General features: G+C 41.0%; 2 protein-coding genes across 2 annotated transcripts; one reads left to right on the top strand and one right to left on the bottom strand.

Annotated features, from left to right (window-relative positions):
* The first annotated feature begins 414 nt into the window (after positions 1–414).
* Positions 415–9,805, top strand: angptl2b (angiopoietin-like 2b). Its single transcript, XM_079579606.1, has 5 exons — positions 415–777; positions 3,731–4,626; positions 6,133–6,326; positions 8,014–8,284; positions 9,224–9,805. The coding sequence occupies exons 2-5, from the start codon at positions 3,756–3,758 to the stop codon at positions 9,421–9,423; spliced, it is 1,536 nt and encodes a 511-aa protein (XP_079435732.1). The 5' UTR covers positions 415–777; positions 3,731–3,755; the 3' UTR covers positions 9,424–9,805.
* A 6,706-nt stretch (positions 9,806–16,511) lies between these two features.
* Positions 16,512–25,387, bottom strand: zbtb34 (zinc finger and BTB domain containing 34). The gene is made up of 2 exons (XM_079579402.1): positions 25,272–25,387; positions 16,512–22,818 (listed from the first exon to the last, which is right to left on the bottom strand). Exon 2 carries the CDS (start codon positions 22,787–22,789, stop codon positions 21,278–21,280), a length of 1,512 nt encoding a protein of 503 aa, XP_079435528.1. The 5' UTR covers positions 22,790–22,818; positions 25,272–25,387; the 3' UTR covers positions 16,512–21,277.
* Positions 25,388–25,906: the final 519 nt, after the last annotated feature.

Raw genomic sequence — 25,906 nt, 5'->3', positions numbered from 1 at the left:
CACAACTCGCCCTCTTCCAAAGCCAAGTGCTCATTAGGGACCAATTGGCACCTCATCACAGCTGCCCCACACCAGAACCTCCATGCAATGCTGTCCTTGCCAGAAATAGTGCAACTGGTGAACCAGTGGCCAGGCAGCATTAGGGGGCTGGGGGTAAGTAACTTGAGCAGTGTGTGTTTGTGTGTTGTGGCTGTCCTTTGTGCCATGGGGAGGAGGGGATCTGCTAAAAAAGAAGCATGTTCACTTAAAGGGGCTTGGGGGTAGACTGCTTACTGCTACAGGAGATTTCATCATTTAAGAAGCACCAACAAGAGGGAGGAGAGAGGGGAGCATGTCTGGATAGAGAGAGAGTGAGAGAGATAGAGGGGTGTAGCAGAGAGGGAGAGAGAGCCAGCCTCCTGGAGCTGCGAGGGAGAAGTGATGGATTCAACCCACTAAAAAGTGACAGTAGTCTCCTAACGGGCCACGCGCTGTACACAAGCTGCCTGGGACGACCATCATCTATCAGGACTATACCACAGGGATCTATATCACCTGAGGAGCCTTTGGAAACTACACTCTCGATGAAGAATTTCTTACACCAGGCTGCACTGGGCTAATGACAGAGTAACACCTGAAAACAGTGCTCACTACTATAGCTGGAATGGACTGAAGGGACACTGCGAGAGGACATGGGACAAGGACACTCTCTACTGTTGGGATGACTTTTAACAGACTTCCACTGGCTCCTAAAGGGAAAGACAACTAAAAAAAAAACCTTCAGTACTTTCTCATTTTGTAAGTTTATTTATTTATTGTATTTATATAATTAATACTGATTGTTATATTTTGTGTCGACTCAAGAAGCAGTTATCACAAGCTATTGTTAAATTGTTAGTTATTGCATGGTTATGTGCATCAGAGGCAGGTTACCTGAGATATGTGATACAATGTGAGATGGATGAGAGCAGGCGCTCAGAACGTGTGCATTTCTGAAGGGGAGGATGTTATTAAGTTATTAGTGTTGCATTGTAATATATTAAGTGACAATGTTGAGCATAGTCTGCTTACGGTTAGAAATAAACAGGGGAACATGACAGACTTAACTTGAACCTGCTGCAACAGGATGTTTCGGAGCGAAGGAGGAGAGGCTGAATTCACTCATTGTTTCTGTGGCTGTTTGTGTAAAAGGCCTTTGAGGGAACATTCCTTGCATCAAAACAGTTGCAGAACCTCTACCTCCTGTCCGAATCCCATCACCAATGACGCACATAAGGTCAGGCTGCCTGTGTCACAGTCTAAGCCTGTAGTTACAAATGCTTTACGTCTGCAGCACACTGCACTAAGCAGATAGTTACATTAACTAATGCTCTACATGTCATGTTACATGCTTACAAGGATTACATTCCAGAGGAAAGAAAGAGGTCACCCACAGGTAGTGGAAGAACACATCACAATGAGCAAATGGAGTTTGACTTTGATCCAACACATATTGGGTGTCACACAGGATGCTCTGCCAGCGCTGTGCCGGCTGCACTAATGTGAACATACAGCGCAAAGCTGTTCAGCAAAGCACTCCCTGTCTCTGACCACTGACAGATGAAGTGCTGAGAATGTGTGATGATGATGTGATTATGAAGCACTCAAACAGAAGTAGGGCACTGTGCTGGAGTGCACTGGGTCAGTTGATCCAGTGAAGGTGCTGAAGTTTGAGGAGCAGCGGTGTCTGACATGTTGGAGTCTCTCCGGGTGCCAGCTCCAAGTGTGCACGGCAGCTCACTCTAATGAGGTGACCAAGAATGTGAAGAATGCCATGTTCATGTGGAAATGAGAAGGGCTGTAGAGAGACACCGCTTCACAATTAATATGAGCTCACCTTCACCAAGAAGACCAGGCATAATGGAGGTGCCGTGCCACTGGGAGCTGCAGACTCTGATATTTAGGGGTACTTGGGATTTCAGATAAACCAAAAGTAATAATTGTTTTCAAAAGTGTATGCAGCATTTATAGGAATTGTTAAGCACAAGTGCTGACCAGTCAGTGGTAGCTTGTTAAAGTGAGCTGATACTCAGACAATAATGAGTGGGGGGCTGTTAACAGGCAAAGGGGGCAGACAGTAGATGACTTAATAACAGGCCATCTCTGTCTGCACAGATGGGACTCTCTCCAGTCTCAGAGACACTGAACTCAACAGGAGTTCTTATCTAAAAATACACAGTCACTGACACAGCAGATCCAATCACACAACAAAGGGCATTTCATCACAAGCTGAAAGCATTTTTCCCTGGGCTTTGAAGTGGAGTGGAGCCTGGAGCAGGAGATTCTGGCGTAACAGCATCCAACTTGCAACTCCTCGGCAGCGGGGGCAAATAACCCCAAGTTTCTCAGAGACACGGCTCATGTTCCACAAGAACCACAGGAGCCACTAGGCAAACATAGTCATCAGCACATTACAGCACGGGACAGGCTCCGCACAGCCACATTATCTCAGTGTGAGCTCACACTGTTCTGCTCCTTCTTCATCTCAACCTTCAGTCAATTCAGTCACTATAAAGACTGTACAACAGAAGGGCTCCTGCTGAGCTTGGGATTATTAATAGACATCATAGAGATTGTCATACTGAATTTAAAGAACATATAGAGAATTTACTTTCTTATCAAAGTGAGATTGGCATACATAATGCATAATGTAACGATTGTATATTAAGATATTTGGTTGCATAAGGCACAAAATATGTTCAATCATGATATTAGTTTAGATTAGATTTAACTTTATTGTCCACCGAGGTGGAAATTTGACTTCACTTCATCATCACAGTCACAAAATCACACATACTGCACACTCGTACACACATTTACTGTATTTCACCCTTTTAATCAACTACTGTAAAAGAAGGGCTACTGTCGATCACAATGCTGCTCCTTTACCCAAACCAATGTTGACAATAGCTTCATAATTTTGTACAAATAAATGATCTCCTTGACAGCTGAGAGGTGTCAGACTGCAGCAGTTTTCAATTATGGTGCCCTGGGAGTACAAGGCCTTTTTATTCTTATACAGGATTTACACTTGGTTCAGCATTATATGGCTGAACCGAGTTTACTTGTAATAATCTTACTTTCAAAGAACGCATGCAAGATATCTTAATGAAAAGTGTCATGCAGGAATCGATGCTGTGGCCGTGTTTGAGAAAATTAAAAATTGTCAAATCAAATTGAATCACCCACTTAATACATGATCTACACTTCTACAAAAATAATTGAGTCAGTGCTTTTTAAGGGACCCTCTGAATGTACCCACGTTAAGCATTTGCACGCCCCACTGACACAAGTTCAAAGCACGAACCGAAATAGAGACACAATCCATTCCACTCTGATATTCAACCCAACAGGCAATTAACAAGTTTTACAAATAACACCATGTGTCAGTCTCATATTTTCCACTGGGAGAAGAGGTCCAGACCTGCAAAGACAGCTATTGGGTGTGTTATTTGTGTTAAGGGCAGATAAAGGCATTTTTCCTCTCACAGCAAATTACACATTTCCCAACATTACTGAGAATTGTTTACAATTTAAGGATTACTATCTGAGTGCACCAGATGTGCTCATAAAACCACACATGTGTTGGTAAGAGGATTCTTGTGGGCAAGGTACTACATTATATAATAATGCTGTATAGTATGTGTATTGGAGGTTGAGCATGGCATTTCTACATGACATTCATAGTGTTTGTTCTCTGGGCTCTCCCCAGGTGTTGGTGCACTGGATACTCCCACATGGAGCCCCATTCACTGATGCTGCTGGGGATCCTTCTTGTGTGCGGACTGGCCTGTGGAGCTCAGAGCGGTCCCTCAGAGAGCGGCCAAGGCAAGGTCAGCCCACAGGAGTTTGACAGCAGTGACTCTGGGTTAGAGAGAGAGTTCTTCTATGCTGGAAGGAGTAAGCGTGCCCCAGCTGCCCCTCCTCAGGACAAGTGCTCCTACACTTTCATAGTGCCCCAACAGAAAGTCACAGGTGCCATATGTGTGAACTCAAAGGAGCCAGAGGCTTCTCTGGAGAACCGGGTCAACAAGCAGGAGCTGGAGCTGCTCAGCTCGGAGCTGCAGAAACAGAAGCGTCAGATCGAGACGCTGCAACAGCTGGTGGAGGTGGATGGGGGCATTGTGACTGAGGTCAAACTGCTGAGGAAAGAAAGTCGAAACATGAACTCCCGGGTCACACAGCTTTACATGCAGCTGCTGCACGAGATCATCCGTAAGAGAGACAATGCTCTGGAGCTGGCACAGATGGAGAACAAGATCCTGAATCAGACCTCTGAGATGCAGGCTCTAACCAGCCGATACAAAGACCTGGAGCACAAGTACCAACACTTAGCCTCACTCGCCACAAACCAGTCGACTCTCATTGCTCTGTTGGAGGAGCAATGTCAAACACGGCCGCCCCCACGGCATGTACCTGTCCCACAGCCCCGTCCACAGCCCCGCCCACAGCCCCCGCCAGTGTCCCCCCCTCTGAATATGCCCCCTGTGCTGCCGCGCATCAACAACCAGATCACCAATGAGATCCAGAGTGACCAGAAATCTTTGTCTCCTCTGCCCACAATGCCCACAGGAACACAAGGCCCTGCCACCACCAACAAGCCCTCGGGTGAGTGCGTGAAAACTTTTTGACCAAATGACAGCCATCTTAGTGCTTTGAAAAGAGTGGCACTTAGATGGCTATCTTTAAGTGCCCTATTTAAACTGCCCCAATAAGCATATCAAGGGTAAATACATGCGCCTAAATGGGCCTTTAAACATTTGCTGGCAGATGATAAAAAGCATCATGTCAAAAGCAGTAACTGGAGTCAGCTGCATTACAGTTCTCCTTCATTACTGATGGAACTCAATAGTGGAAAACATTACCAGACCTTTTCCAGTCATACTTAGTGCTACTGTTTACCACATCCTGCCAAGTATATATGAACAGTATGGATAGACTGAATGAGAGAAAGGTATTTCTTGATTAAATCCAAATATATGAAAAGTCAGAAAATCCTTATCAAAGGCAGAGGGCAAAGATTGAAGGCAAAAGTGAAAATTCATTGGAACCGGGCCACTGAGAGACCAGAGTAAAAGGAAAAAAAGTGTGAGAGGGAGAGAGATACCGTCAGTGTGTTGGTGATGTCATTTGTTCCAGTTGCGCCAGGCTGAGATCAGTCAAATGTTCCACCACAGTTTATCAGGCAGAACACAGGAGAGGGCTGTGCAGCTACGACTTGTTTCCCTTCAACAAAGACATTCCTGGTATTAAATGGACATTACAGAAGAACATGGACGTATCATTAAATAATCATTTCACTGACCATAAAAAACAACCTTGCGAGTGGAGTGAAGTTACATCGTGTGATCTGTCGAGTAGAACAACATGCAACAAGCTGGCTACTGTTCAGGACAGTGTATGTAGAGTAGCTTTAAAGGAGGCACAGCACGAGCAGAAAGACTTTACCTTGTTGTTCTCTCTATAAGTGGACATGTCATACTTTTAATCTTAAATACAGGCAGCAATATCCTTCCTGACATGACCCTCAACTTTTATCCAGAAACAGGACTGGCACATAACGGGCAGTATAGCTTACGACCTCATTTGGTTGGTATGCTATTTTTACTTGGTCATGGTTTGTAATCCAAGCTAAATGCTCAAACCAAATGTCAAATTGATTATCTATTGCCTGGCCATGTTGAGCTACTGTTTCCTCATACAGTTGTCAGAATTCCCTTTGCCCTGATGCCAGTGTTGCTCTTGGCTGTGCAGATAGTAAGCCATTTCCCTTGTGAGAGTCCTGGCCAAAGTAAATCCTCCTGCTAAGAATTTAAGAGGCCGTCTTGAAAAATGAGATTTCACACAGCTGTATATAAAACATGTTTTTCTCAACTTGACTTCCTTATCAGAGTTTGACATACAGTGCAGTGAGTACGGGAAGTATCATCACCACACTATTCATTCTGATGTTATTATGTTGACTTCAGACACTAAAAATGTATTATTAATTTATTTTCTGAAATACTTCTACACTTACTGTATATAGCGGCTGAGGCAGTATCTTTCATAAAAGTAATGAACTTTTATATCAGAACAGAATAACATGTACCTTGTTGTCCCTGCCATCTCCAGGGCCCTTCAAAGACTGCCTGGAGGCGCTTGAGGAGGGCCATGCCAACAGCGGCATGTACTTGGTGAAACCGGAGGGCAGTAACAAGCTGATGCAGGTGTGGTGTGACCAGCGGCACGACCCCGGCGGCTGGACGGTCATTCAGAGGCGAGGGGACGGTTCGGTCAACTTCTTTAGAAACTGGGAAACATACAAGGTGCGTGAGACTAACGCCAAATCAAGCAGCGTATAGTGTGGAGCCCTGGGTGGCTTTTACATGTTGCTTTGACAGAAGCCAGAGTTAAGCCAACGTGAATTGGTTTCTGTTGACTGTTCAATGTGCCTGCTGTTCGACCTGCTTTAAAGCAACAGCCACAAGTTTCTGACCCAGTGCTTCAAACAATCACACCTTATGGGGGTTACCTGTTTAAGGGTATTACAGGAATAAGTATGTTTTGAGAGGATTTCTTCAAATAACTATCCTATAGGTGAACTGCAAAGAAAAGCAAAAGGAAATCCCTTACCTTGCAATATGGTATAAACCGTTTTCAAAGATTTAAGCTGCATGCAAATAAATCAGACAATTATCTATTTCTATTCAAAGCAAATGCAAATGAATAAAAGGAAAACAAAAAGTATAGTGTATTTGCATAGTGCTTTTCACATGACACAAGTCACCCAAAGCCATAAAGGCTGACAGAAGCACGGCTGCACACATCTCACCCTCCGACCACCAACAACCACTCATTCTCTGCCTTGTATTTCCACACAGTCTCCCAGGCAAGATCCATCTCTAGAACTGCATAGATTATTAATATGCAAATACTGCAAATACAATTAAGTAATATGGTGCAGTGTACTTTTACTCAATTTAAAGGGATATTTAAGGACATATATATTTTTTAATCATTCAGTCCTTATATTTGAAGAGTTTAGTGGTGCTAGGCTAGGACTAGGCTAGTGCTAGGCTAGTGCATGTCTATGGTAACTAGTAGCCTGCATTAAAAACCTCAAAATCATCAGGTAGTCCTCCAAACGATGCCATATTGTGAATTCCACGTGTAGTAATGCCGGCCACAGGTAAACAAACTACTGTAGATCAACCTAGCAGATCACTCCGCCGCTGCGTAGTTTACAACCAGGAGCTGAGGCTGCTCAAACCTTATTCTGGATGTTCGCGTGGGCGCAGCCATGAATTGTGCCCGGCCCTTTTCTCCTATCAGTTAACATGGGACTGGAGAAGTCCAGATTAAATCAATTACTACACGAAAACAAAGCCATTTTTAGGCGCGAAGAGAAACTGTGCAGTGTTGACTTGTTGGTGCAAATGAACATTGGACATTTTACACAAATCAATCTACTAAACATCAGATTTGAGCGGCAAACATTTATCCCTCGTTCTCCTTTTAAATTAATTTCTACCAGAAGTGTCAATACAACAGAAGTGCAGAGACAAGTTAAAATGAGGCAAATGTCAGCGGGGCGGAATAAGGTGAATAGGTTTTTTTAAATGCAAAATGGTCATATTTAAAACATTATTCAGTCAACACAGATATTTATATCGGTCTGGTGTTACCTCAGGTGCACTGTGCTTGGGACGGTTTTTAATGCAAGCTACTAGCTGCTAGTTAGCCTAGCACCACTAAACTCTTCAAATATAAGGACTGCATGAATTAAAAAATTAAAAAATCTCCAGAAATCAGCAACACTCTGGAAATGAGGCCCTAAGTCCAAAATCCTGCATTATCCCTTTAATGTAATGAAAACCATTTTTTTAAGACTATTTTATTCTTTACACTAACGCAATGCTTTCCCCTTGTTCTGAGGATTTATCATTTCATGGCCTAAACTATAAAAGGTGAGACAATAACAGAAAAAATATAATGCTTCCGTGTGTTTTACAGCAAGGCTTTGGCAACATTGACAACGAGTACTTCCTGGGCCTGGAGAACATCTACTGGCTGACCAACCAGGGCAACTACAAGCTGCTGGTCACGCTGGAGGACTGGTCTGGGAGGAAGGTGTTTGCGGAGTACGCGAGCTTCAGAGTGGAGAACGAGGCCGACTTCTACAAGCTCCGTGTTGGCCGTTACCACGGAAACGCAGGGGACTCGCTGACCTGGCACAACGGCAAGCAGTTCACCACGCTGGACAGAGACCACGACACGTACACAGGTAAGATCAGGAAAAGCCTGGATAACTGTCAAGCAATATGCCATCTGTATGTAAAAATTATATATTTATTATAATCTATATTTTGTGATCATGCAATTTATGCACTGTGTGGGATTTTTATTATACTGATGGTAACAGAAAGGAAATCCCACAAATCAACAATCCTTGTGGAAAATGTATTTATGGACTTGCAACGTTTTTACGTAAATGGAAGGAAGGAAGAAAGAAGTCAGGAAGGAAAGAAGGAAGGAAGGAATTAAATAAGTCAGGAAGGAAAGAAGGAAGGAAGGAAGAATGTAAATAAGTCAGGAAGGAAGGAAAGGATAAGTCATGAAGGAAGGAAGTAAATAAGTCAGGGAGGAAGAAGGGAGGAAATAAGTCAGAAAGGAAAGAAAGGTAATGTCAGGAAGGAACGAAAGAAGGAAGGAAGGAAATAAGTCAGGAAGGAAAGAAGGGAGGAAGGAAGGAAGGAAACTAAGGAAAGACGCTTATTTGTTTAGTGCTTTTCACATGACTGTGTGGGATTTCCTTTCAGTTACTGTTTGGATTTAGCCTTCATCCTACGCCTCCATCTTTATTAATGAGTGAAATCTTCTGCCTTTCTCTAGTGATCAAGAATTCCAAAGAAAATTCTCTTTTAATAGTAAAGAAAATCTGATCAAAATGGCACAAATTCATGTGAAAGCCATGAATCAAAAGGTGCTAATAATTGCATTATAAAGACAACTATTGAATACAAGATCAAATTAGATCTAAACAACCTTACAACCTTGACATAATATAAATTAAATACAATGTTCTTGTAAAAAGAAGATGGTAGAGGAAACACACAACTGCAACCTCATACAGCAAGGAACACCTACATTGAGAATCTACCAAAGGATAATGTACATTACATTTTGTTCAATTTGTCCTGAACCATGCCTTCTTTTATTCTAGGAAACTGTGCACATTACCAGAAAGGGGGCTGGTGGTACAACTCGTGTGCCCATTCCAACCTCAACGGCGTGTGGTACCGAGGAGGACACTACCGCAGCCGCTACCAGGACGGAGTTTACTGGGCGGAATTCAGGGGCGGGGCCTATTCATTGAAAAAAGTGGTCATGATGGTGCGGCCAAACCCCAACACCTTCCATTAGAGCGGCCAAAGACACTTCTCCAGCCAGGTTTCTGTAGCTCATGGAACTATTTATAAAAGTGCAATATTGAAACAGACCTCCTCAGAACTTTGTCTAAATTTACTGTATCTTTATTCGTTCGATGGATTAATTAAACTAGTATGAAAAGTGTATAGGTAAGACACAGGAGACATATATCCAGTGATTTCTTTACAACTTAAATATGTCTAATGTAAGATGCCACACACACAAAAATAGTGCCTCTGCCAAACAATTCAATATTTGTTTTCTTTTTTTTATATAAATATGTGCTGAGCAGTCTTGACTCTTGGCTAAAACTAGGTTAGTACTTTTGAAAGTCATTAGCTTGTATACATCAAGCACTGTATTTACTGTATAAATATAAAGCTGGTTGTGGTCATTTGATCCGACTTGTTGCGTTTGTAAATAAGATTTGTATTATAATGTAATAAACATGTTATTAAAAAAAAGATGTTTTCAGCTATTTCTGTGTGCCCCCCCCCCTTATAATTAAACATCACTCATGCATGTATTTGGATATTGATAGTCAGCTGAAATAAGTCCTTTCTAAAATAAAGAGGATGTGCTGCTGTAAATGAACACACAACACGGCCACTTACCAAGGTGTGGACAAAAGCCAAAATCTTTCAATAAAAATAAGGCACTGTGAAGTAATACCAGGATCTTGACAAAACATACAATCATTATTTTGGAGAAAAATAAACACTACTCACATGGATAAAGTCAGCAACTCCGTGTCAAATGAACTGTGGCACGCTTGTAAAAAACTGATGCATCCACCAGTCCCTCCTCTGACAGCACGCACCGGCTTCACTATACGTGTCGATGAGCTTTCCAACGACCAGCTGGAAAACAGAGCAAAGAACGTCATGCGGCAATGGAGGAGACGATCAACAATAACTGTATATCCTCTTAACAAGTCTGGGGTTTGGAGAAGCACCGACACATTTACAGCCGTTTGAAATCATGACAACTCTAAGATGTCATCGGAGACGATCAAATGAGGAGCTGTGTAAACGCAATGGACCATTCTGACGTTCTTCTTCACAATTATATGTTGTGTTGAAGCACAGATGGATGAGTTAATGTACTACGGAGAAATAATATTATCCAAGCAGTTAAGCAGAGAGTCAGAGTACAGAGCAATCTCCCAGAGCTGAAAGTACTTTAACAGTGTAGAGCCGCATTTTGTAATAACAGTTCAATATGTAATAAAATATTCTATTCTTTTTTTGGAGTAACATACAATGTGATGAAATGTAACACTTCATAATGACTGCACACTATTAAAGAATTTGTAAATACTATTTCATCATTTCTAAAACTTACAAAGCATTTGAGTATTTGTTAATAAGTTAGAAATAAGTAATTACCATATTCAGAACATGAATATTAAACATTGCCCACACCCTTTTTCCCAACCTTAAAGGGCTATTTTAAGATTTTTGACATAGGGCCTCATTTTCTAGTTATCCAGAGTGTTGTTGATTTCTAGAGATATGTACTTTTTTAAATTCATGCAGTCCATTTAGTGCATGTCTATGGTAACTAATAGTCTGCATTAAAACCTCTTCAAAATCATGGGGTCGTCCTCCAAACGTTGCCATATCTAATTTGTAGAAAGCTCCTTTGTGAATTCCATGTGTAGCAATGCCAGCCGCAGGTAAACAAACTACTGTAGATCCGGTAACCTAGCAGATCCCTCCGCCGGTGCGTCGCTTTCAACCAGGAAGCTGATGCTGCTCAAATATAAGTTCTTTTAAATGCAAAATGGTTATATTACAAAAATTATTCAGTCAACACAGATATTTTATATCGGTAGTCTGGCGTTATAAGCGATTTGCCTCAGGTGCACTGTGCTTGGGTCAGACTGTTTTTAATGCAGGCTACTAGTTACCATAGACATGCACTAGCCTAGCACTAGCCTAGCACCACTAAACTCTTCAAATAAAAGGACTGCATGAATAAACACTCTGGATAACTAGGAAATGAGGCCCTATGTCAAAAATCCTGAAGTATCCCTTTAACTCTTACCGACTTGTACCTAACACCAGACACAGGGATGAGGATCTGTTTGGGTGCTTATAAATGGTGAACAATGGTAGAAAAGATGTGTAAATGTTTTATAAATGATGATAAGTGTTATTTATTACATTTGAATTGTTGTTACATAATGCAGTGTTCTGACAAAAATGCGGCTTAGCAACAACACCACTTTAATTACATTTTAGAATGATTGTTTTGTTGATTCTATTTGCCTTGTAAAGTGTATGTACTTTAAATTACTATGCTGACAAACCGTGTCTCCATGTGTTTGAATATGGGGCACCTTGCACATGGCTGTCTAGAAAGTTGGTGTTTAAACAGTAATGTCATTAATCATTATGATATGTGCTTTAAGTAAAGAATTTATCTTTCCAGTTATGAGAACATGTTTCAGCAGAGAGATGAAGACGTTAAAATATGATTGTCAATTAACCTGACAGGGGACATGGTTTCGCCGTCTCCATAAACACAGACTGGATACCGCGGGCGTCTATGGCGGATGGAAAACCTTCAGTAAGGGTGGTCATGTGTGCAGTCCCAACTCCTCAAAGTCAAACCAACATGGAAAAAAGCGGGAGCCGACATAACAGCTCACGCAGCACAAACCCGACCGCATTCCCTTCAGACGTCAGATCTGAACCATCACATCTGCTCAAATCCGCGTCCTTGTACTTTTTAATAGACCCATTTGAACTTTCCAAAGCTTGATTTAATCATTGTCGCTCAAGGTTAGAGAGGAGAGGAGGGATCCAGAAACTGCTGCTCAAAGGTAATGAGTCTTAATGAAAAAAAAGTTTGAAGCTTCTATGTTTCTTTACTACTTTTGATATATACCATAATTAGCTTAAGTAATGGGTAAATATCCACAGAGATACAGAGAATACAAGTACTGGCGGAGTGGAGTGAAGCAGCTTGACTGAATCTAAAAAACCTGACCAGAGGGGGCCTTTCTGTGTGGAGTTTGCATGTTCTCCAGTAAGCAAGTGTAAGCCATTACTATAATTATTATTCAATAAAGCGATTGAGTACTAAAATATGGTCAAACTGGTACATGTAGTTGTACCAGAACTTGGGCTTCTTCATAAGAGATAGGCTTAATTTCATTTACTAATGCTTCTGCCAATTTTTTTCTGGTTCAGATGTGGTTTACACCCACATTAAACATAATTCAGTCCGATCTGGATGGGTTTACACTTATTTTAATGGTTTAGTGCTGATTTGACCTTGATCTAGGTCTGGTGGTACTTTACTTGTACTTCAATACTTAATCAGTGTCAGTAGATGTTTTTAATGGCTCATATATTGGTGAGCAAGTAGTCATAGTTTTCTTTATTTCACAGGATCAGCACTGCTTCAATAGGAAACACTGCAGTGCAAACAAGAATCTTCAGTCTCATTTCTAACATAGCCTACCTATTTTGTGCAGCTATTTGCAGAATATTTATTGTATATTGGTGAGTAAAAGTATTTTCCCAAAGTCCAAGTCTTCGCAAACCATAGTCCGGAATGACTTGAAGTTGTTGTTTTTATTTCTATTGCATATGAGACTCATTATAATACCCTGAAAATAGAATAATGATCCTCTTAGGGGGAATAATCACTTGATTGTTTATTACTTATTTAGTGGAATTGTTGAATTGATGTTTTTCCACTGTCTCAGCAGCTGAGCAAGTTTCCACCAGGGGACATGTGCACGTTGCTTATAACTTCACTTCACAGTCACATGCCACGACCACTTTTAAAGGTCCTCTGCAGGGAACTTACAGGAAACCTATTACGGACGACGGACAGGGGCGATTTTCCACAGCCCTTTGGAATTTTATTTTCTAAGCTATTATTGTGTCTACCCAAGTGTAGCAGCACTTCAATGCTTCAGTCAGACTTTATGATGAAGAGGTGGTCGGAAACATAAGTAGAGTTGAGAACGTTATACTTTATACTGTTTATACTGTAATCTTTTATACCCCTTTACATTTCTATACCGGCTCCAAAGTAAAAAGTATAAAGTATATGTTGTCCTGTATAAAAAACAGCATGACACACGCTGCTCACAACAAGAAATATGGTTTGGATAATCTGATTGAGCAACTTTTACTTTTATTGGAATAATATATCACCAGCAGTATCTGTAAGCACCAATGAGAGCTGGCAACATGACCTGAAGAAGCAACTTGTTTTGCATTTCTGCTTATGTAACCTCTAGTAAATTAGGAAGGTCAGAGCATTTTTTATTTGATCAACTCTTCATTCTTCTTGGGCAATTTTAGAACAATTAAGTCACTAGAGTACTATGATAATAGTCTATATTATTAAAGTGGACCTACAGCAAACCTAGTAAATGTAAAAAAAAATGTCAAGGCTTGATTGTTTTTCATCTGTGTCCCTGTAATGTACTGTATGACAGATATAAAGGCACTACCACATTTTTTTCTAGTAGTGGCATGAAATTTGTTTTGTCCTCCTTCAGTATAAACTTAGACATTTCTTGGGAATACTAGCTTTAAATCATGTGTTTTATGAACTTGCAGGCCAGAGTTCTAATCTATTCATTCACACATACTTTTAGAAACTAGAAGGTCTTGGCTTTCAAATGAGGTATCACACTGGCATATAGGCTGTAAGCTCTCCAGTCAATACGATTTGAGATTTGGATATAAATAATTGTTAACCCTATCCCTAAGGTGGGAGTAAACAGGTTAAAATATGGTCAAATTAAATTATTTAGTCTGTTTTCTTGGATGCCATGGATAATGCAGGGTTACACTTTATTTTACACTACCTTGATACATTGTACCTAACTAAATTTAGTACAATGTAATCTGCTTTGTAACATCTATAACTTGTTCCTATGTAATACATACATGATGGAATAATGTGTATAAGTACTTTGGAGATACCTTGTGTAATAAGACATAACACCTTTAGGGTTAGGGTTTAAGGTTAGGGTCCTATATGTCCTCTTGTTATATTATGTACCTCCAAACTACAAATACATATTATTCCATCGTGTATTACACTCAATTTGGCAGGTACAATGTATGAATGGTAGTGTAAAATAAAGTGTTACCTGTTTTTGTGTTTAGGTGGCAGCTTTATTTGGAGGGTCATGTACTTTTATATAGCGCAGCGGTTGGCAGGTCGCGGGTTTGATTCCCACCTGGATGGGGTCTTTCTGTGTGGAGTTTGCATGTTCTCCCCGGGTCTGCGTAGATTTCCTCCAGACACTCCGGTTTCCCCTTCCACTAAAAACATGTACAATCCTCCAGCCAGGTGATTCTGACCATCTGTTGGCTAGGATAGGTCAAATGCCGAGGTCAAATTTCCCTACGGAGACAATGAAGTATACACCTTATATATATATTTTTTCCATAAAGTTATCTAAAGGTGTTCATCCCTTTGAAAAAACAAGCCTTACCTCTGCAGAACAGCGCTGCAGTAAACGTCAGACGGATAGGCCGACATAGTGGCCTCATGTGGCCAGGCATATTAATCACTAGTGTTGTTGTAACTCCACATATTCGGCATACTGTATTGTTGGAACTTGTGCAGTTGGCTAGTAAAATATATCCCTCCCTTTGGACGCATTTTTCTACACAACACAGAAAAGAAACAGCAGCGTGATTGAATCAAGTCAAAAAAATGAAGATTTGTGATTAGCAATACTTTCACCTTTCATGCCTTGATGTCTATCTTTAACTGTTCAAGTGTTACATTGTTTAAACAATACAGCCTGGCCTGTAGCAGCGTGTTTTAAACTGATTCGTCAGACTCGATCTAATTTGATTCTCTACCTCCCCCTTGTGGATACAGCTCATGCATTCAGAAGGGCAGAATACCCTGTTTTTCCTTGCCTTGGTTTAGGATTTAACACCAAGTGAAATTGAGCATTGGATTTTGTTCTAGAATTTCATGTAATAATCTCAGATTAAAACAGGGGAGACAGTTTCATTTCCAAATCTTGAACCTGAACATTATTAGGGATGAAGAGGTGGGTAGACTAGCTTCTTTTTTCTTTTTTTTACCCAGGTAGAAGTAGTGACGCTTACAATTACTCAAGTAAGAGTAGTTAAGTACTTGGAGAAAAAGCTTCTTGATTCATGTGACTTGAATATGAACTGATTTATGCACATAAATTAGTCAGTATAGTAGTATAAATACTAATATTTCCAAATGCCATAATATATATACATACATATTACTACTTTAATGTCATTTAGAGATTGAATCACTTGGAACACTAACTTTAAAAACAAAACAAAAAACAACTCCAATGGTGGTACAGATACTTCATTATTATTATTATTAAAATTACTTAAAGAGCGGGTATTATGCAAAATCGACTTTTTCAAGCTTTACATCATGTTATGTCATTCCCTCATTAAAAACATGCCTGAAGTGTTGCCTTGGCACATTCACGTATTTTTGAGTAATCTGTAAAAACTCTGATGGCAGCCATTTTAGGGATAGGTTTGCCTGAGTCCTCCTAGGAACGCCTCCACCTCCTGGAGACGCCTCCGAGCTTTCATCACCAGCCGAGTAACCAACCACTGCTCCTCAGCAGAACCCCCTCCCCACTGATGCCACAGACAGCGTGTGGAGGGGGCGTGTCGGAAAGGGTCAGAGGTTCTTAAAGAGACAGAGGCCTATTTCAAGACATTCACTACAGCAAGAGAGCAATTTTATACAAGGCAGTTATTCTAATTTACTGCATTTACAGACCAACAGAAGGTTTCGTCATCATTGCAGCGTGCTATAGACTGGTGCTATGTGATTGAAAAAAGCATAATACACCCTCTTTAAGTAGAAGTAAAAAGTTCTACATGATGAAGCTACTCTAAGTACTCGAAGTACAATTACTTAGATCTCCAAATTACTGTTTGTAAATATTACCACCACTTTTGGACACAATGATGAGGAAAATAGTTTGATGTTTGTTCATTTGTGCTGAAAGAGGACTCTGAACTTCATGCCAGTGTTGTTTTTCAGGGCGTCACCTTTAGTTTAAACATGTGTATTTTCTTATAAATCAATGAACGCAGCAATGAACAAATACCAAGGAGAAGCAAGAGCCAAATCAGCATCTTTATTCTACAAACAGGCGCATTTTTCTATTGACATTTTTATAATGCTTGATAAAAAAGCAATTTACAAGCTTAAGAACCAAAACAAAGCAGCACAGAATGATTATGAGTAAAATATATCATTTGAATAAATATACTTTCTTATTTCATGCTATAAAATAAATTCATAAATGGCAATAGATACAACGTAAGCTCTAGCTAGCTTCATTTACTTCATAGTTGTACAAAACAGTAGAGTTCTGAGGTTCACAGTTGGGTTGTGAGGTTGTGTGTAGAGTGGACAAAACGGGAGTGGGCCTAACGTGCTGTCATGCTTCTCATTCCTGACCTCCAGCAGCCCTTGGGCTCCAGCTCTGTGGAAAATATGGAGTCATTGCGACCTTGAGGCAGAGTGTTTGGGAACCACTGAGTGAGGATTGTTTCCCCCCCCCCTCGACCTGAAGAAGTGCACAATTGTACTACGGACAGAAAATATGTGTGTGTGTGTGTCCAATGAGACCACTTTTAACACTATACCCTGAGTTCTATGATGTTTTTGCTATTCACCAAATACATATGAATGAGCTGTTCGAAAGCCAAGTTTGAGAATTAGGAGGGAACAGAAACAACTTATTATTACAGTCTTCCTTCTTGATCCTCAAAACTTAGCATTTCAGTCAAAAGGAGGGCGACGGGGATCGAAGAATGCAAGCACGACGAGTTTGCCCACTCCTTAACAGTGGCTAAAACAGCCCCAAAATATCCCTTTCATTACTTGACACAGCTGGAGGTGCAACTCTGAACGTGGAGTTAACACGGCAAGCTCTTGCATTGCAGTTCACCGACTACTATAGTTTTTTTTCTTTTCTTTTTTTGTATTTGCCAGCAAGCAAAAACAGTTCTCAGTAAAAAATAAACTTCTCATCTGAAAAGAAAGTCAACCTGTCCAAAGTTTCACAAAAAAAAAAAAACCTAATATCAAATTGTCCTACTCCCTGACTTTTTGATTGACACGCCAATATTGACTACACTTGAAGGTCCCAATACAAGTTTTTCTACAAATGTTATTGCTTTTTTAATACACAGTGGACAGAAATTGACAGAAAATCTATGGAAGACATGAGATTTCTTTTTTTTTTTTTTTTCCTAAGCCTGTATCAGTGTTTGTAAACTACCTGAAGTTCGGTTATAAAAAGGAATAGGACGAGCTGCTATGTCAAAAAAGTAGTCTTACAGCCTTCCATTGTAAACACTTTCTTTTGATTACATGTGGCCAACGAAGCACCGCCTGTTCACGCCAGAAAAGTGTAACCGAGGTTGTATTTGAGCTTTTATCAAGTTCAGTGGCTTCTGAATGTGTAATAACGCTAAGAGTAGCTATTGTTCACAAAAAGCGCAGAAAAATCCGATCTCCCTTAAGTTTATTATATGACTGGATTTGTGAAACTATTTCACCCTGACTAGGCTAGAAGCGCTGTAGAGGTCCCTATTAAAGTGAATGAGGCAATTAGAGAGGCTGAATATGAAAACACCTTTCGCATAGGCATCATACAGTATGCAAGATTACAAAACAAAAAAGATAAGTGCACAATTGATGGCATTGATAGAAGAAAAAAACTTGGCAAATTTGTTGAAATGCACAATTTGGCTACAGTATGACGAGTTCTTTCAGCGCAGTTATTCTAATACTCGAGACTTGAGTCGAACCGTGTCATGCATTGTCTTTCTCAAAGTATCTGAATTTGCAGTACACAACTAAGATTGTCCTCAAGAGGATACAGTAGTCCCACGGGGAACAGCTGGAGACAAACAGGGCAGCCTTGTTCAATTATACCACTTCTCATTTTGATCATCTGCTATCAAACATTTTCATTAAAAACTTTGATCTGTCACTCTGCAAAACTTCAGCGATTACAAAAAAGCCAAAGTCGAGTTCCGTGTGTGATTGTTACCACATTGTCATAAATAGTGGCCTTGTTTTCTTCTAATTTTCTTCAACAATTTCAAAATGAATTAGGCACCGCATTTTCAGTGCCAAAATCGAAAATGTAAAACTTGTGGCAAGGCACTATGTTGAAGATGTAGTATTTTGTCTAGTTTTTAAAACACATATTGCACAAATCTTACTTTACATTTTATGGCTTACTGGATGATTTTACTGGTGACTGCTGCCAGACACCTGGGGCATTTTAATTGTACAAAGTTGATTGTTTTAAGCCAAAATACATTCCTTTGCAAGAACTAAAACTATTTGACATTAATCTCATTCTTTTAATGCATCTATTAATGCAATACAGTCAGCTCAATAACATCTTATCTTTGGTGTGAACTCTTGGCACATTTTTTTTTGCCAATTTGCACCTTTTTGCTATAAAGTAAAAACATTGCCACGTCAAACAATGGGGAGGTAAAATATCCAGGTATATCACTATAAATCCAATAAATCAAACCAACTGGATTCTCTTGATTTAAAATTTTATGTTTCGCCTCAAAATATGGAGCTTCGTGACTGTCCTACAAATAACAGGTATTAGATATTACCGCAGTCAGAAGGGAATCCCTGCCAAATTCTGATTACAATGAATATACCTGGCTCTCCATTATTGAATCAGAATTTGGCAGAAAAGTCCTTGTGAATGTGGTTATTTCAAACACCTGTGCACCGTCATGTGTAACCTGCCCACGGACCAGCCTGTGAAGAAGCTCCATGTTCTGTGGCAAACAGAAAGCTTTGGCTTGGTTGGTTTTATTGAACTTTGCCACATGCACTTTTATGTAAAAGATCTCGACTCGGGAGAATTATCATGGGAACATTCGGAGATTTGATGATGCAAGTCAGTCACAACTGACAATAGCATATGTTCACATCTAGGAAAACATAGTTTGGCAGACTGGTTATTGGAAAAGGTTTGAAAAGTAATGAAAAGCTAGCTATACTTGTGAAAACCACAACATTTGGTTTCATTGGTGAAGCCAGTGGCTGCACATTCAGAGAAGAATTGCAAATGTAACAAAAGGAAAAAGCATCAAAACTTAATGTCTTCCACAAACCGCAAAAGTAGAAAAGTAGATATTCATTACAAAAGTCAACTCAAATAAACAAAACTGATTCAGCTCGGACCATGAGACCATGATCCAATGTATAGGATGGACTCCTGCACAAAGGCAACAAATTTGATTGCAAAAAACAAACAAACCAAAACTAAAAGATAAGACAAAAAAGTGACCCCCCAGGTCAAATGAAATTCTGCAGCTAGAGATTTAAGTGCCTTGTTATCCTCACACAAACGTCTGCTATTAATATAAGTACTTTAAAACAATTCTGATCTGTACTTGTTTAAGACACACTCTTCCAAAGGCAAACACAAGTGTATATGAGCAAACGTGAGATCAGTTTGAAGACGCTCATGTCAGTACAGCAGCTACTGCTGTCATCAGATCCCACAAACAATCTTTAGCACATGTAATGACAACAGTTCTCATCTCAGTCACTAACTCTCAAAGTGCATCAGTACTTTGGGTCCTCATTATGTTATCATTTGATCTAGCTTTGTTTTTGGGCTTTCGCAAATAAGTTTAACCGAAAAAAACATGTAACAACAAAATAATAACTCACCCCCAATCCATCGACGGTAGGGCTTTAAAGACAGAGCTAATGAGTTGACTTTTATGGAAGCAAAAATATGTAAAATGGCTGAGATTCCTTATCGACACCATTTGCATATTATTCAGACCAGAGTACTGCACTGATATGCCTGAACAGTCCTGGGCCCTTTACTACGAAGTCTCTTCAGGACATGACTAATGACAAACAACAGCAGAAATAAAGCGTCACAATGGAGACTTCACTGCATGAACCATATTCAGCAAAGATACAGATAACAGCACTCTGACTATACCAGGCCTTAGCCAACTGCAGTAGTGATGAATGATAACAGAGTGTGTTCCAAAACATTTGAGATGCAAGATTAGACTATACAGGACCATCATCTCACCCAATAAGACTAACCCCCCCCATTCCCCTCAAAAATGCACATTTAAGCTAGCTATTTAAATGCACTCGTAGCATAGCACCTTCTTAATCTATTTTTAACCTGCTGACCAACATTCTGAAAAAAAATACAATCAGCAAGGAATATTTCTCCTAAGTTTCAAGGCTTTGTGTTGACTGAATATAACAGGGTTTTGGCAATACAGTACGGTACAAAGAAAGGATAACAGAATAAACATGAATAGTTGTGCCTGTTAGGTTCTGGGCTATGAGGTAGAACCTGGTGTGCGTGTAGTTTAAATACTGTCTACTATGAGCATGTAGTTGATTCATGAGGTATTCAGCGGAGATTCACACGAAGCTTTGCACTGGCAGAAAATCATTCCTTGTGAGTTAGTGACCCCCTCTGGTCACCTGTGCAAAAACAGGTCAGGTAAAAAGGTGATATGACGAGCATCTTACCAGAGCTTTCACATTATCAATTATTGCAACATGCCTATATAACTCTGTAAATATGTTTTATAAAACATGGAAAGATAAAAGATAAATCAACAAGGACCTTGATTATTGAGGCCTTCTTAAAAATATTAAACCGTTTCTCCCTTTGCTTTTAAGCACCCATTAAACTCAGCACTACACTTTGATCAAACTGACTGAAGCCCTCAGCGAGGGCCGTATTCCAAAGAGTCTTGAACTTGAGTGGAACATTTTAAAGCTTCCTGATCCTGAAGCAGGACTAAAAATCACATGTTGATTGAGACTCGTCTGGACTGCATTTTGAACTTTCTTCCATGTGGTTGGCTGGTGCCTCCTCTGCGTAGTGCGACTCGAAGGCCTCAGGTGTGTCATTGTGGTCATTCGGCCCTGCGCCCGCCTCCATCCTCTCCGGAGAGTCCAGGTGGTTACTCTCCGACACGCCCATGTGCTTCTTCCTCAGGTGCTGGTTGAGAGTGCCCTGAAACGGGAAACACTTCCCGCAGATCTGACAGTGGAAGGGCTTGTTGTCTGTGTGGCCGCGGATGTGGTACTCCAGCTGGTCTTTTCTTGTGTACTTCTTGCCACAGAATTTACAGACAAATGGGGTGATGCCCATGTGCAGGCGCATGTGGCGGTCCAGGCTGCCTTTCTGATTGAACGTTTTACCACAGTAGATGCAAATGAGTCTCTCATTGTACGGGTACCACTGCGCGGGACGGCTTCGCTCTCTCACGTCATTCTCCAAAGCGACAGCCCCCAGAATGGACTCACTGTCCTCTGATGCTGGCCTGATTTGACTAAGGACTGCAGGCTGGATGGCCATAGGGCGCTTTCCCCGGGCCCGACCCCCTCTGAAGCCACTGAGGATGGAGCGAGAAGGACTGGTGCTGCTGAGGTTTACGAAGCATGAGGAGGACAGCCCTGAGTAGGAATAGGCAGCAGTTGGAATGACAGGCCCATAAGAACCCACACTAACAGCTAATACCTGCTCTCCATCCACCATCTCTGTGTGGTAGCCATCATCTCCAGCAGAGGAGCTGTCCGAGTACGTGGGCCGGTCAATCTTCTCCACCTTGATGTGCACATCAGTGACCTGCCCATCTTTCCCAATCAGCTCCACTTGCTCGGTCTCAGCCTCGATGGGAGTGTCCTGCTCGGACACACTGTCGCTGCTACCACGGTCCGACTGGCCCTCTTCAGGTTGATGTCGTGCACGGCCCAGGCCTTTGGCTGCAAGCTCCATGCGTGTGTCGTGCACAGCCTGAGACTGTCGGGGGTAGTAAGGGGGGGAGATCTGGGTGGGGTTTATAAATAGCTCACTATCACTCACTCCATTGTGGCTGTTCTGCAAGTCCTCCTTCTCTGGACTGCCCACTGGGATGCTGATCTTAGAATGAATACTCTCCAGGATTTGGGTGCATTTATCAATTATGGCTTGCATCTGCAGAAAACTGGCAGCAGTGAGGAAACTGATGATATCTTTGAGCTGCAGGGACATGTGGCCTGTGTAGCAGAACGCAAGGAGCTGCTCAAACACCTCTGGGCTCTTGATGACGGAGATAGAGAGGCCGCTCATGGTGCTGAGGGCCGAGTGGTCTCTAAAGTAGGGCGAGCTGGCTGCCAGCACAGCCTTGTGAGCGCGGAACGGCTGGCCCTGGATGTGCACAATGATGTCACACAGCTTTCCCTGCAGCCGCAGCTCATTCAGCTGCCTCAAGACGGTGCTGCTGAACTCCGGCACATCAAACTCGATGTAGCTGCCGTCGTCCATGTCTTCAAGATACTTCTCCAGTTTGAAGCCTAAGGAAAAACACTGAAAGTTAGTGATGCATGTGAATACAGGAGTTAAATAATACTCTTTAGTAAAGGTGATAGAAGAACTTCAGGCAGAAAAAAAACAAAAACAAATTAAAAATACTTCAGATTTAGGAACAGAAAGCAAAAGCTGAACAGAACAGACTCAATGAAGACTGCAAGCACAAAGTGCTGGTGTTCTATATTACTGTATGCATCACAAGGCAGGCCATAAAGGTGTGTACATATATCGTTTGGCACAGGAAGCAGAAAATCTGGTTTTGGAAAGTTGATCACCTTGCCATTAACTCGCCTCTGCTGCTGCCTATATTGTATATGCCACTCCCAAACTCCAGAGCAAATAAACGTTTCTCGGATATACCGGTAAAGTAATTTCAAAACACAAAAGTGCTCTTTCTACCCATTTGTGGTGCGTGAATAGGAATCAATAAAAATAGAAATAAGAAAACTTCATCCTTTATCCAAACTGTGAATGTTCTTAACTCAAACATATCAGTAATGGCTGCCAACAGAATGCATAAGGGAAAAGGGCCAAGTTGAAGGGCGGCCAAAGAATGCATGCTCAGTAGTGGAGATGCACATGTTGGGTTAGGTCACATGCTTGGCCTGTCTGTGTAGAACAAAAATGTTCACTTACTTGCTCACTAACTAAGGAGCATTTTGGTGGTTGTCAAAACAACAATAAGGCACAAACTAAAAGATATGTTAAAAAGCATAACAACAGTAAGCAACTAAGTTTTGTGCTTTCTTACATCATCAGCATTTAGCTCAGTTTGAAGACAGTGTATAGGTGCAGCCATAACCGAGAACAGAAGTGCTTAACAAGCAATAGATGTAAGAACAAGTTACCAGATAAAAATAGAAAACACAGTGAAGGTATGAGGCACAGAAAGAGGACTAACATTACCATTTTGTTCAGAGATAAATATTTTGCACTTCTGCTGCCAAGTGGCACAAGATTATTGTTGAGTTAACCATAACTCAGCAAAGCACTCAACCTTTGTTCTCAAAGTGCTGTCACATAGAGACTACAGGCCATCATATAAAACTGACAACAACACTTATCCTGGCTCAAACAAATGTTTTTGTTTTATTTTACCATAATGTAGCAATACATGAGTAATGGTAGTTGCATAATTAGAATTCATGCATTTTCATTGAGAAAAGGAATATTCCTGTAAAACTTTGTCTCGGTGCTAGGCAGTTATTAACACTCATGAAGTTACGCAATACACATAATAAAACATTACATACAGTATAGAGCACCATTGAGGTTTGTTGTACAGTCATCTGTGGGAAACGATTTGTATCAAACATGTATTGCCATGAGGTTCAGAGCTACAACATGAAATTGAACTGACACTTGAGTACTCTGTCTCAGAGAATTACTGAGAAAGTTCAATCAAATGAATGAGATAAAAGTAGCTCAACATGTTCCTTGACAAGTAGTGCATCATAAACACTGTCAGTTGGAGAGCTACAGCAGCCCTGATACAAAACTATCTGTCTGTAATGGAGTATGGCTAATTCATTTAAAAACGAAACAATAGAGAAACTTTACAGCAAAATGATTGATGGTATTAATGTTACCAAAAAAAGCCTGTGGTGACCTCAGTCAACTCAGGTACTGAACAACCTGCCCTGTCCTGCACTTTGCCCCTCTGTGCTACAGCAATCTGTAAGAGCAAAACACACATATTTGCCAAAACTCAGTGACGAAAGTTAAAGGTAGACACCAAACTTGATAGTGGCTATAATTTAGCAGTTGAACGTTTGCGTTCATGCACTCACAGTGAAAAAAGGAGTTGGCCTGTATCCATCAAGAGAGAAATCTGTGCCGCTTTCGAAACTTTCCTACAATCTAGTAAACTATAACAACTAACCAGTGGGACGTCTATGACACAAGTTATAGACAGTTTCCTTGTCACGCAACTCTTGTTTCTAAGTTCCTATTGTTCTGCGTTAGAAAGTGATAGTTTTCAGTCTTCACGTAGTTTATAGGCCGAGATAGCCTGCACGAAGCATGCTAGCACAAAACATGATTTTAAAGCAGAAAGTGTTCGGCTCCATCTGACAAGGCACCGCACTAAGCTAAGGCACATTGGTTCCGGATATTCTCGCATTTCTACTACACAATAGCACTAAAGCAGTGCTTGCTTTTAGGAAATATGAAGCGACACTGAATTCAGACTCATTTCGGATCCCCTGTCACCTGTCAAGTGAAAACGCTATGCTGCTGCAGCACAACTTTAGCATGAACTAGCTCAGTTGCGCTACATTGCTAGGCGCAGCAGCTAGCCCAGCTAGCTGTTACTTGAAAGCTTGGGATAGCTGCCGGTGTGCTAATCGTGTAACAGCCAATCTTTCCATCAAAACGAGCATTACTATGAACTTGAAAGATAAAAGAAAGCTCACTCTGACAAACTGAATGGACTTACCGTCTTGTAGGTTATCGTTACACACAGCCCATTCCCCTCAGTAGTTCGCCTCACTGCCGCCAGGCCTCCCCCCCTCTCCAGTCCAGATGTGTCAGACAGTTGCTGCTGCAATTTTTGCATCAACAGGAAGTATTCTTTTGGCTCTTTGCATTCATTCTATCTGGGTGTTTTGCAGCAGCCCCTCCCATGCTCATGTCACTGTTGTACTAAGACATTATGTACTTTATACCCAATACCAAGCTATGGAGAACTATAGAGACGTCAATAAATCTGTCTGAATAGTTTGACAAACTTGCCTGTCAGTCGTACTGATAAGTAGATTAACGTAAGTAGAGCCAGCATCGCAACTTTGAAATAAGCGATTGTCAAGATACCCCTCCAGCTGCAGTGCTGCTTGTGTGTTAAATGCAGAGACTTTGTCAATGATTATTGCATTATAACACACGTTAACTTATACAATTAATACTAAAGTAATATTATCTTAACACCCCAAATCCAGACCCTACGTGAGATCTATTTCTAATGATGTGACTTTCTGCCACGCGAATTGGCTGTAATGCAGTAGAAATAAGTTTTGATCGTTTGGCCAAGAAAGAGACATTGTAAAATGACCACATGGGGGAGCCAGAGGCCCA

This window comes from Gobius niger, assembly GCF_951799975.1.
Source record: "Gobius niger genome assembly, chromosome: 1".
NCBI lineage: Eukaryota > Metazoa > Chordata > Actinopteri > Gobiiformes > Gobiidae > Gobius > Gobius niger.
Note: the sequence above shows the minus strand (reverse complement) of the source record. Positions and strands in the feature narration are given on the sequence as shown.